This window comes from Carettochelys insculpta, chromosome 5 (assembly GCF_033958435.1).
Source record: "Carettochelys insculpta isolate YL-2023 chromosome 5, ASM3395843v1, whole genome shotgun sequence".
In the NCBI taxonomy this organism is placed as follows: Eukaryota; Metazoa; Chordata; order Testudines; family Carettochelyidae; genus Carettochelys; species Carettochelys insculpta.
The window spans coordinates 43,265,669-43,278,794 of record NC_134141.1 but is presented as its reverse complement, the minus strand read 5'-3'; the positions used below and the strand labels follow the sequence as shown (position 1 = coordinate 43,278,794).

Below are 13,126 nucleotides of genomic sequence, written 5' to 3'. Positions count from 1 at the left end.
TTAGACTGGATTTTCCAGCTTTTATGTTAAGTAGTTATTCAAGAGTCTGTATTTTTTATCAATACACATCTGACATCATGAAATCTGAGATTTCACTGCAAAGCAGTGATCAAGATAAGTATGTGAAATAATGAACATCTCGTCCTTACTGAAAAATTTGTTCTGCATTTAGGCACAATGGATTTTTTAATGGTATCTATAACCAATGTATTATTGGCATCAGGTATGCAATATATTTTGAGTATCCATCCACATTATTAAAGTGCTATCTTTATTCATATTTAATCAAAAGTCAATAGAAATAACTCATAGTTAACGGTACAATAAAGTAGGAGTGATTTATGCCTTAAAAACTAACTTTTCTCCAACAATGAAACTTACTTTTACTAACAAGTGAAAATTATAAAGAAAATGTTCAAATTATTTCAGAGTTCCTTTAATCCATGTTACTGTGATACAATCTCATTTGATCCCCATAAACTACCTCTGGGTCAAACAAGGACATGCATGAGCTTTTATATATATTCATTCTAATATTTTTGAGCATTACATAATAAAATTCCCAAGGCCTGTGAATTTATAGAAGATATTTTTCCGACACAATTGGGCAAGAGTGAATGTCTCTTATTTTCTTTTTTGTTTTTCTTTTTGTTTGTGTTTTTGTTTTTGTGAAGTAGTTTTTTTATTTTTAATAACAGGTGACACAGAACATGTGCATAAGTGGTATGTGTATGACTGTCAGTCGGGGTTTTGCAAAGTTCACGCTGTCTTCAGTGAGAGCAGAATTGGTCCCTCCATCAAGTAAAAATGTTTTTTGCTAGATGTGTTTTTAGATCTGCATGCCTACAGATATAAGAAGTGTATCAATCAAATAAATTCATTACAGACAGAGGTACGAAAGACTCACAATAAACAGGTAAGATGTTCCTAATGACAAACATCAAATGGGCTAAATTTAATTGCCCGATCAAAGGAAACTATGTTAAATATAAACTAAACTTTTATATTTGAACACACAGTAATTTTAGCTATAATTCTGGATTTAAACTCTTCACTAAAGTATCTATACATTACTCAAGATACTGCACGAAAAGCAGTAGTGAATGATCTCGAAAAACTCAGTGGAGCAAGCTGCTTTAATATAGCCTCTTTTTTATAGCCTCTTAATGCAATTATCTGTTAAGGTGCATAAATTAAGTATACTGTGACCCTCAACATGATCTTACTCAACTTCCAGCTTGCTGAATTACAGAACGCAACACTAGCGATATTGCCAATATAAAGAAGATGGTTTTAATTTATGTATGATAAAAATAGAGCTTACCCTAAAAAGAAGACATTTTATAATCATATGAGGCAAAACAAAACCAGTAGTACCAGCTGTTACTCTGTATAATCTAAGACATAATACTAACTTTGCTAAGGTTTATTTTCAGGGCAAAATTATTTGAATTTCATGAACATGACATATTTGAAGCAGAGCTGACAAGCCCTCTAGATTATCAGATGATGGATTGCTGAGAAGCATAGTTTTCACTTTAACAGAACTATCCTCTAGTGCTTTGGCTGTAACGGGCAAATTTAGTCCAAACTATACCTTAGCAATATGAATGCATATCTATCATTATAACTGGAATGAGTTCTTAATTTAAAGGTTCTTTCCATAGATGAATACACACAAATATGTTCAGTGCAGTCTATGGGGCCTGGCTAATGTATATCTCATTATAGGTCCTTATCTTGCCCCCACTGAAATCCCTGGCAAAATTTTCACTGACTTCAGTGGGAATAAAACACTGAGACACATGGTACAACATTGAAAGGACACGAGAATTTGTCCACATACTAGTCCTAATTAAGACTGTCCATCCTGCAGGCAAAATAGAACTATTGTATTAGCATTTTTTAATTGTTAATAAATCTCATTTTATGTGTGTATTTTATTCACCTTTTTAAATAACAGTAAAAGGTAAGATCTACACATAAAAGCAAAACTTTAAACTATATTTAAATTTATGACATAAAATCAAATGAAATGTAACAGTATAGTTGATATGCCCGTGAATAGTTCAAGAATGATCATTTCACTGATTTTTCTAGTGATAACACTAATGAAGGTAAAATGTTACCAGTATAAAAAGGAAAAAGCAACTGTGGGATTCAATCCTATTATAGTAAAATTTTGTCTCATCTAAGTGATCAAAATAGTACTGCTAATAAACATTTTTAAGAGAAAAAAATCCATGTATCATTCAGTTCTTTCTAGGATTTATAGAGTCTGAAAAACTGCAACTACTAAAACTTCTGTATTTCATTCCAATAGAATTTTAAGTGTATCCCGTATGCATTCCTTAAGTCTAGTCTTATTAAATTCTGATGTTAAGCAGAAAGGGGAAACCATGTGCAACTAGATTAATTTATCTCTAGGGAATAAAGACACATTAATAATTGAGATAATGTTTTCATATATGTTAGAATCAAGTGTTCCTTTTCACTTCTTTATTAGAAAACACATTAAGGGAAAATTATCTCATTCTCATCAATAAGACCTAATTGCTGAGAAAGTCTCTGTTTTCTTTGCAATAACATTAGAATAGGATTGTTCCCATTACTTCAAAATGGAAAAAAAAAAAAATCAGAAAAGTTATCAAATACTGTTGGAATAAATGCCTGTATCACCAAAGAGAATGTTTACTTAACACACCCAGTACTGTTTTCCTTTTAAACAAATCAGAGTTTATTGTATCTAGATTAAAGCAGGCCAAAGGCCAAAAGGGGGAGGGGACTGTGGAGAAGGAAGAGAAACAACCACAACTAAAATGACTAATATTTTTGGCTTTCTGAAGATACGATCTTACCACAGGCTATAAAAAATATCTTGTCTAATTGCTAAAGAACGCTACAATTTCCCATGTACAAAATCCTGGTTTTGTCGACAAAACCCAGGGAGCATCCACACCAAAAACGTGAACTCAGCACTTTGTCAACAGTCTTCTGCTTCTCCCCCATGAGGCAGAATGCCTTTCCTGACAGAATCTGTTGACAAAAAAAAAAGCCATTCGGATGCTCCAGGGGCCCCTCTGTCAGCAGACAGGGCTTCTGGGTCACTGGGCAGCCCTGTCTGCTGTGCTTCTGGTTGACCACTCTGTCAAGAGAGCAGCCAGGCAATGCAGCCGCTCTCTGTTGACAGAGCAGATCAACAGATCGACTGACTTTCGTGTGTGACCGCCAAATCTTGACAGAAGTTTTCTCAGAAGATCCGACGGTAACTTCTGTCGACAGTTCGCTGCAGTGCAGATGTAGCTTTTGTGAGGCAACTGAAGGGTATTTAATTTATTCTGGATTGCTGTCCATTCAGCCAAATGGGTTACATAGAAAGAAAATGCTGACTGCACTGCGAGAGCACTCATGCAGACAGGCCAAAGAATATTTTCATGGTTTGAACCTTACATCAAATGCAATGATTTTGATATTTGACTCAAACAACAAAATAAAACCACCAAATCTGTACCTATGTGTAATTGTTTTTGGACTAATTCTTCAGTTTGTTTAGCATGTACTGAAAATAATACAGAGCTGTAAATTGAAACAAAAATCCATCAACTTAACCCTGCAGTGCCACAAGAAAAAATATTAGAAATCTATTTAAAGTACTAAAGAGCAAAAAGATAAGTTACCTCAATAAGATCCATCAGGAGTTTAATATTGAATTATTTATCTGTAGTCACTTTTACATTTCAATCTGATTTAAAAAGGGAGAGGGAAGGGAATTAATCGCAGTTATGATGTTATGAAAGGACAACGAAGATCCTTTAATTTTTACTATCTGATTTTATCTATATTATACAATATGAGATATACCAAAACTATACAGATTATTCAACCACAATGTATTTCTTCATTTATTCACAACTATGTTGTAAAACTGCAACCTCCTCCTGATCTCCCTCCTTTGCTATATTAGCTCCCTGGTAAAAATCTACATTCAGATAATAAAAAGTACCATTTTAAGTGTCAAAATGAAGACAGATGGCCAAAATTTGGAAGTTTTCTGATCTTTGATTTTTTTTTCTTTTTGCATTTGCAGAAAGTCTGAGATCGCAAGACTCCCAGCCCCAGCCTATTTTTAATCTCTAAGATTGCTCTGTTCAAAACACACATACATGTACACACACTCCCCATTTTCCTGCCATAAAGGACGCCTGCACAATGTGCTTAGGAAAGAAGAACAAAGCAGCCCGAAGCTCAGGCAACGCTTGTAACTGGACATATACATTGGTACGCTATTTTTTTATTAATCTTTTTTCTGCTCCGAACTCTGCTCTTCCCTCCCTATGCCTCATATTGCTGTCTGGTTTTCACTAAGTATTTTACCATTTCTTCACTCTTTCCCTCCCCACGCTCTTTCTTGTCAGTGTCTCTTTCAGAGGACACAAGCACCACATTTCAGCTGAACTTGCAAAACCACAATATTCATATGACCTTCAAATTGACCTAAAAGAGGTTCGCCTTTTGCAAAAGTTGTCAATATTGAAAACTTTTACATAAAAAGTGACCATAACTAAAGAATCTAACTAAAGAAGCAAAATACTAGAGAGAAATTATGTATATATACCGGATTGAAATCTCAACTTTTGTAAAATATCTGAACTTCAATGACTCCATTTCACCAACCCTAAATGTTATTATTTCATATTCTTCACTTTAAGATAATCTAAACCACAAACACTGGCTCAGAAATTGTATCAAGTCCTGCGTGCTTTATAAATGAATATTAATAACATGCCTAAATGAGTTCCCACTAAAGTCAATAGGAGTTTTACAATTGACTTCAACTGGAATCGGATCTGGCCGATTATACAAAATAGGTGAAATTCTGACCCAGTCGAAGTGATTGGCAAAACTCACTTTTACTGCAATAGGGAGAAAATTGCACCCCATGTATTTTGACATGATAGAGCTAATTTTTCAGCCTTTATATAAAACTCTCTGGGTTGGCAGTGATCAGGAAGACAAGTAATCATCTGTGAAGGGCCTGAGCATGCTAATTGCTGTACAGACACACAACAAAATAATGGCCCTGACTCTAAGACCCTGACCCTGCTCCAAATGATTATTGTATATATATATATATATATATATATATATATATATATATATATATATATATATATATATATATATATACATACATACACACACACACACACACGTGTTTGAATCTGTAATATCAAACATCAAGTAAAAATCTTTATGGCAGTTACAAATACCCTTGGAAACCAAGGCAGTGCCCACTGAAGTCAATGGAAATGCTCCCATTCTCTCCAGTGGGATTTGGATCAGGTCCTTAAGTAGCAAATACTTTCCTAACTTCTCTAGCTCAGCAAATATCAGGGTAGCCGTGTTAGTCTGTATCTTCAAGAACAAGAAGTAGTCCTGTGGCACCTTATAGGCTAACAGATATTTTGGAGCACAGGCTTTCATGGGCAAAGACCCAGACACCGATTTCTGGACAAATCACACAACCCTACCAGTTCTCTGCAGGTCTCTTCCCCTGGATTTCAACCCAAAGCCCCCTCCTACACCTGAACCCCTCATTTCTGGCCACACTGGAACCTGCAGCTCCAGCCAGAGCTTGTACCTTCTGCCACACCACAACCCAGTGCCTCCACCTGGAGCCTCACTCCCATTTAAAAAAAAAAAAAAGAAGGAGATATACCTATCTCATAGAACTGGAATGGACCTTCAGAGGTCATTGAGTCCAGTCTCCTGTCCTCTCAGCAGGACCTATCAACAACCCTCACAGATTTTTATTTATCTGTTTGCCCTAGATTGTTGCCTCAAGGGCTGGGCTCACAACCCTAGATTTAGCAGGTCAATGGTCAAACCACTGAGCTATCCTTCGCCCGAAGCGTTCAGCTCCATCCCCAGCCTGAAGCCCCCTCTTTCACTCCCAACCACTCATCCCCAGCCCTATCACAGGTCCTGCACCCTCAGCCAGAGCCCTCACCCCCTCTCACATCCCAATCCACTTCCTTGGTCCAGAGCCCCTCTTATACTCTGAATTTCTCATTTCTGGCTGCACGTGGAGTCCATACCCCCACACTTCAGCCCCCTGAGCTAACCCAGTGAAAATAAGCAAGTGAGTGAGGGCAGGGAGAGAGAGCAATAGAGGGAGGAAGGCTAGAGTGAGCAGGGTAAGGCCTCAGAGGAGGAGTAGGGCAAGTAGAAAGTTACCATTCCTCACAGGGGACTTACAGACTCAGGCCTGACAACTTCCAGCATAAAACAAAACTGTTTTTTAATTACAAGGGACAAAACATACAGACGGAATTACATTATGAATTAAGCAGAGATGAGTGGCAAAAGGACAGAGAGGTCAGGATGCCATTCCTCTTTTTGTAACAAACACTTAATCTAATAAATACTGGCACAAGATGTGGGAGGGAGGTAGATACTTTTGTTAACTGTTTATTATAAAGGCTCTGTCTAAAATTAGTACACTTATCTCTTTTTTTTCCAAACTTACCAAAATGCAAAAGTGCTTAACACGATCATTTACCATCTGTTTAAAAATACGGCTTCATGGCCAGCACAGTCCTGAGGCTCGCTCGCAAATCCAATATCATCTGTACAGCTGAATATGAAACTTCTGAAAACTGGGATTTTTCACATGGTGCTACACTGGCAAATCCTGAGTTATAGCAGAATAGTGACTGGGAAAGTGCCTGTAAAGCCAAGTGTCATACAGACTTTATGATTTCTTAGACTAGCCTGGAATCTATTGACAACGTTCATCTGAACTACACCAAGCTCCAAAACCTGAAATGCCTTTATACTGATGGTCAGTGTCTACTGCCAAATAGCACTGCATTCCTCCTAGGATAGCTACTATGAAGGAATTTCCAAACCAAAAACACTAAACACGGATTCTGAGCAAGGATGCAAGCCACAGTACCACAAGAGAGATGGCCAAAACTAAGCACACTAGCCAAATGAGGCCCAGAGTTCTAAGTGGTGGTAGTACTCTCATCTTCAACATGGGAGCGTAACAAGAAAGAAGTATGATTCCCATTGCATTTCCAGGACACAGAGATGACTTGTCTGAGTACGTAACGCGCCATCTCAAACTGAGCTCCCTCCACTCAAATGAAGATGGAAAGACACATATTCTGACCAGTTATCTCCCTGGGCTGCGGCAACTTGGATAAAGATGAAAGAAGCCCTCTCTGTTGGAAATATGACCACCGCAGGCCACACCTCCACATTAAAGGTAAGATAATGTGCAGCAATCTGCCTCCTTTTACGCAAACTAAGCACAGTTCTAAGGTTCCCACTAGTTTGCCAATGGTACCGTCAGTTGGGGAAAGTGTAGGCAAGTCTTTCAGGCACACATTACTGATTCCGTATTTAAATTCATTGTGGGGGGGGGGGAGGTTTGGGGGTCAGATCAATCCATCCATTATGTGCAAAGGAACTAAACTGTATGTTCTACATATATGACACACTACAGACTTTGAGCCAAGCTTCTATAAGGAATAGAAAGAAGATGACTTACTTCCCAGAGGTGCTGCGTGTTCCTGATGACTCCTGTTTGAACCTTCTCTGGCAGAAGGACGACTCCCTGGAAAGGTCCAATCCAGGTGCCCTGCTGGATCCTCTGAGCAGCACAGATGCCATAGGCCAGACCAGGCACAGTGCTGGTACACAGACACACTTCCCGAGGCAGGTCCCTAAGCCATTCAGGAATCTCAGGTGGAGGTGCTGCTGCTGCAGCACTACTAGTGCCCACTAGGCGGCGCAGAGAGTGAAGTGGCCCATGCATGGGGCACTCCCCATTGCGGTTATCAGCACACATGTCACATCCTGTGAGGCAAACAGAAAATAATGCAATTAACTTGATGTCATCAGGCTACTAACCATAATCTCCACCACAGGCAAGGACAGAGAGTCCTCCACCTTTTATCCTTTTAAAGATAACTAAACACACACACACACACACACACACACACACACTTTTACTCCAGTCTCCTAACCTCACCAAAGCTGTTAAAAGAGGAATGCAAGAGCCTCAGCAGAAGCTCTGCCGACAGTCTGCAACCACAGTGTGTTCACAAACCTGCTGAACGTCACTCACTGGGGGACAGTTTCTAAGATTAGGCTTTTTTTTAATTAACATCAAGTCTATTTTGAACCACCTGCCTCTTATGAAGAAGGATTTAGTAATATGCATTAGTGAGGCATTTTATATCTCGTTCATGATATCTGAAGTCCCCCCGTCCCCATCCCTATCCCCATTTATCTTACCACAGCTCAGTTCAGAGGTATTACTGGACTGGAATGTAATTTGATCCTTATTTCTAACAAAACATTAGCTCTAGTTCCACAGTGCGATGGCCATGCACGTATGCTTATATCATAAGAACAAATAAAGGAAAATTCTCAGTGGTAAATTATATTTATGCAACCTAATTCATTTGCATTCTTACAGTTTAATTTGACCTCTCCAGGCATCACAAGAGAGCTTTAAGAGCATTGTTTTACTGTACAATAACACAGGTTTCATGTCTTTTACAGAAGATGAGGATGATAATAAGACCGTATTTGGTATTGCGACTGGTTCCTAACAAAAAGACCGCTGTGTTAAAATATTGGTTACACTAACTACCGCTGTTAATGATGGTTCTGTATTTGGGTAGATCTGACTGGGATTTTCTTTTATAAGCAAAGAAATTTTTGGAAAAGTGTTTCCATTACACATTTCTACATATGCCATGAATGTTCAACTTCCAGGAAAATGTTTCATGCTCAGGAAATCCATTTCTCTAGAGATACATTGAGTTAATGTAATAATAAATCTACTGAACTACGTTACTGTCCTCGGCGCATTTTACAGCTTATGGCACAATTAAAGTTTTTATATGAATTTATTCCAGAAATACACACAAAAAGCAATAATTATACAACAGTATTCACATAGCAATTCGTGGCTCTTCCCCTAATAAGCTGACATTAGCCACATGCATTCTTACAAAAATAATGTGAACTATTCATGACAGGCCCTGAGGTTTAGTGGTCTAACCCACAGCTTCAGACTCCCTGGAACCACAGGTTCAAATCCCAGCAGGACTGACTCAATCCTTCTTCCTTCCAAGGTAGATGAATTGAGTAATTCCATACCATTTATTATGCTGGAGTCTTTCAGATGAGGGCTTTAAAAATCCTTCTATGTCTACTATGCATATACATCAAGGGCTACGTTTTCAAAACACTGCCTGTATTTGTGCATTCACAGATTCTTGCACATGCTTTTTATTGCCCATACCTTGAGCATTATCACGTACTGTTCACATGTAAGTGATAAACTGAGCAACTTGCAAGAGTTAGTGAATGGCAAATGGAAGCTAGTATGAAACACCCATGAACATTTGTCATTAAAAATTTCCATATCCTCTACAAGAATGTTTTGCGCCAGTTCATTGCTGTCCTCCATCAGAGAAGCAGCTTCAGTTAATTGATTCTATAAAGAAAGTATGTATCACTTGTGGGAGAAGCGCATTGAAGAGGTGGAACTGCATAGGAAACTCTTTGTTTCGTCTCATGAAAATCCTAATTCATCATGCAATCTGAAAGTGAGGTCTCCAGGACCATAAATGGAGAAAAGGGAATGGTTTCCAAACTGTGTAAATATCCCAAAATCCATGTGGAAATCTTGATGTATGCTGCTGTGCCTTCCCCACCCATGGTAGGGCCACTCCCTCACCCAAGAGGGTTTGCCAACATGAAGCACGTCCCACAGGAGTTAGTTTTGACAGAGTCAGCATTAAAGTGGAAAACTGTTCTCCATAAATTTGCCAGAAGACAGACATCGGTCCCTCAAAAATATCACTCATCTTTCCCTTCTATATTGACTACTCCCATGGTCTTATTTGCAGCCCTTTCATTTCCTCACAGCCAGAATGTGTCCCCTAAGGAACTTTAAGATCTTCTGATACGAAGTGTGCTTTATAAATATAAAAACATTATTACGTGGGGGATATTATTAGAACATATTTTATTTTACCATATCATTGTAATCTATATAACCTATTATAATTATATTATAATTATAAATACATTTATGTTAATTTATTTATTAAATCTCATTTAAAACCTATATCAAAACTGTGTGTAAGCTAAAGTATTTGCATCTGATTGTCAATTACTTTTTGTTTTAAATAAAAATTTATTTTAATATTTTATTTTTTATTTTAAATAAAAAGTTAAAATGTAACAGGAAAATATATATTACAGTATACTAAAAAGTTCCATCATATCAGAAACATTCGTTGTCTCCCTTTCTCACAGAAAACTGAAAATATGTTACTTGTTAGTCTTAACAGAGGATAATAATGCAACAAACACTCATCATACTAATTCCAAACATAAGCACACATCTAGGTGATAAAACAGAGCAAATCTTTGTTTATATTTTCAAAGCTTATTTGGAAAGTATAGAAAAATTTCACAACCCTTAGGTTTCTGTCTGACAGAAACCTAAGAATCAAAGGATTATTATTATTATGGCCCCAATCCTGCATTTCTTGAATACCAGAACTTACACTGCCTGCAACATAGTTTGATACACATAAGTATGTTGGACAAGGCCACAAATGGTGGGGGGGGAAAGACACACAGTTGTGTATTAAGTTTTTTTTTTGTTTTTTGTTTTTTTAAGAAAAATCTGATTTTTCGTTGTGTAATTTACAACGAAAACTTTCTATAGGAAAGTCCCAGGATTTAGGGGAAAATGGCTAATCAAGATCTCGCTTAGCACCTAGAGCAGGCCCTGGAACCAGGAATAATTTGTACCCTGCTTGACGATCTTTCAGTAACCTTCTCCAAGCATTCTAGTTATTAATGGTCCTCTTGGAGACATAACGTCTGCAGAACAACTTCAACAAATGAAGAAAAGGATTCTTAATTCTGTCCAGGCAACTTTAATATTACCTCCCTGCCAACATCATTGCTCTCTCTCTGTTTCTCACACACATACTTTTTAGGGCTTGACTACACTCAGCAGAAGATAGACACTGCTGCGGCAGATCTTCCAGAGCTCAATTTAGTATGTCTACTAGACACCTCCTAAACTGAATGTTTGGGACATCCCCATTGCCCCTGATACTGCTCACAGTTGTGAGGAATAAAGGAAGCCAACGGGAGAAACTCTTCTCAACCTTTTACTATGGGGACAGCAAAGAAAGTCAGCCTAAGATACTTTGACTGCAGCTATGCTATTCTTGTAGCTGGAGTTGCATATCTTAGGCTGACTTCTCCCCTAGCGTAGACCTGTCCTTAGAAGCTTCCCTGATTTATCCAGCATACCCTGTATTTGACTATAAACATGAAATTTAGTGGCATGAAAACAACTTTTTAACACTATCTCCAAGCGACAGTGGTTGGGAATTTCACAGAATTATGGAACTGGAAGGAACCTCGGGAGGTCATCAGATCCAGTCCCTGCACTTATGGCAGAACCAAGCACCACCTAGACCATGGGTCGGCAGTAAAAAAGTAGCAGCCCACCATGGTCAGTCCCTGGCAGGCTGCCACCGCCTTCGTGCCCTTAACCACCCACCTTCGTGCTTAAGCACCCTGACATTCAGGAAGTTTTCCCTAAGGTCCGACCTAAACCTCCCTTGCTGCAAATTTAAACCTCCATTGTCTCTTGACCTATCATCAGAGGTTAGGAGAATAAATTTTTCTCTCCTTCTTGTAACAACCTCTTAGGTACTTGAAAGCTGTTGTCATGTCCCCCTTCTATTTTCCAGACTAAATAAACTCAGTTGTTTCAATCTGTCCTCGTAGATTATGTTTTACAAAACTTTGATCATTTTTGTTACTCTTCCCTGGACTTTTTCCAGTTTGTCCACATCTTTCCTGAAATGTGGCACCCAGAACTGGACACTGGACACCAGCTGAGGCCTAATCAGTGCAGAGTAAAGAGAAAGAATTACATCTTTTATCTTGCTTGCAACACTCCTGTTAATGCATCCCAGAATCACATTTGCTTTTTTCTTTCCCCCCTGCAAGAGTGTCACAATATCAACTCATCTTTATCTTGTAGGCCACTATGATGCCCAAATCTTTTTCTGCAGTACTCCTTCCTAGACAGTTATGTCCCATTTTGTATGTGTGTAACTGACTGCTCCTTCCTAAGTGAAGTGCTCTGCATTTGTCCTTATCGAGTTTTGTCCTGTTTACCTCAGACCATTTATCCAGTTTGTATAAATCATTTTGAGTTATAACCCTATTCTCCAAAGCACTTGCAACCCTTCCCACATTGGTATCATCCACAAATTTAGAAGCACACTCTTTATGCCATTATCTCAATCGTTGATGAAGATACTGAACAGAACCTGTCCCAAACTGATCCCTGTGGCACTCCACTTATTACGTCCTTCCAGCATGACTATGAACGACAGATAACTACTCTCTCAGAATAAGTATCCAGCCAGTTAAGCACACATCTTTGTAACAGCACCATCTAGGTTGCATTTCATAGGTTAATGAAAAGTAGTATAAAGAATGCTATGTCATTGTCACTTGGCCCAGGGCAAAGGTTCTCTTTCATCAACTAGCAGAAGGTGATGCTGTTCCCTTTTCACCAACTACAAGGGAGAGGTAATAAGTGGTGTCTGGCATCTGCCTGGTTATGACTGGCCAATGTGCTTCTTCCCTTTCACACCTGTTGAGGGTGAAGACTGAAAGTTGGATATTCTCTGAAACTGGGCTGACTAGAGAATCTGGTGTAAAAGGGAGGGGTGTGACAATCCTTTATGCCGAGTGAGATCTAAGTCATTCACACTCTTAGACAAATGCTTAAAACGCATCTGATGAAGTGCATCTGTGCTCACGAAAGCTCATGCTCAAAACTTTTCTGTTAGTCTATAAGGTGCCACAGGACCGTTCGTTGCTGTTACAGATCCAGACTAACACGGCTACCCCTCCGATGCTTAAAAATATGTAACTTTGACTTTATTTAATTAAAATACAAACGAGGCAAATTTCCTAGATTATAAAAAGTGGAAGCCCTTGAATACATATTTTAGCTTGCTATTGCACTTGCCCTTTTCTGTGCTTTTTT

General features: G+C 38.4%; 1 protein-coding gene across 4 annotated transcripts in view; it reads right to left on the bottom strand.

The window, feature by feature from the left end:
- Positions 1-13,126, bottom strand: part of PRDM6 (PR/SET domain 6) — a 108,007-nt gene that overhangs the window by 86,572 nt on the left and 8,309 nt on the right. For all 4 annotated transcript variants that reach the window (XM_074994136.1, XM_074994135.1, XM_074994138.1 and 1 more), the window contains one exon: positions 7,559-7,866. In XM_074994136.1, the coding sequence (XP_074850237.1) occupies positions 7,559-7,866 (308 nt within the window). The remainder of the gene's footprint in view (positions 1-7,558; positions 7,867-13,126) is intronic.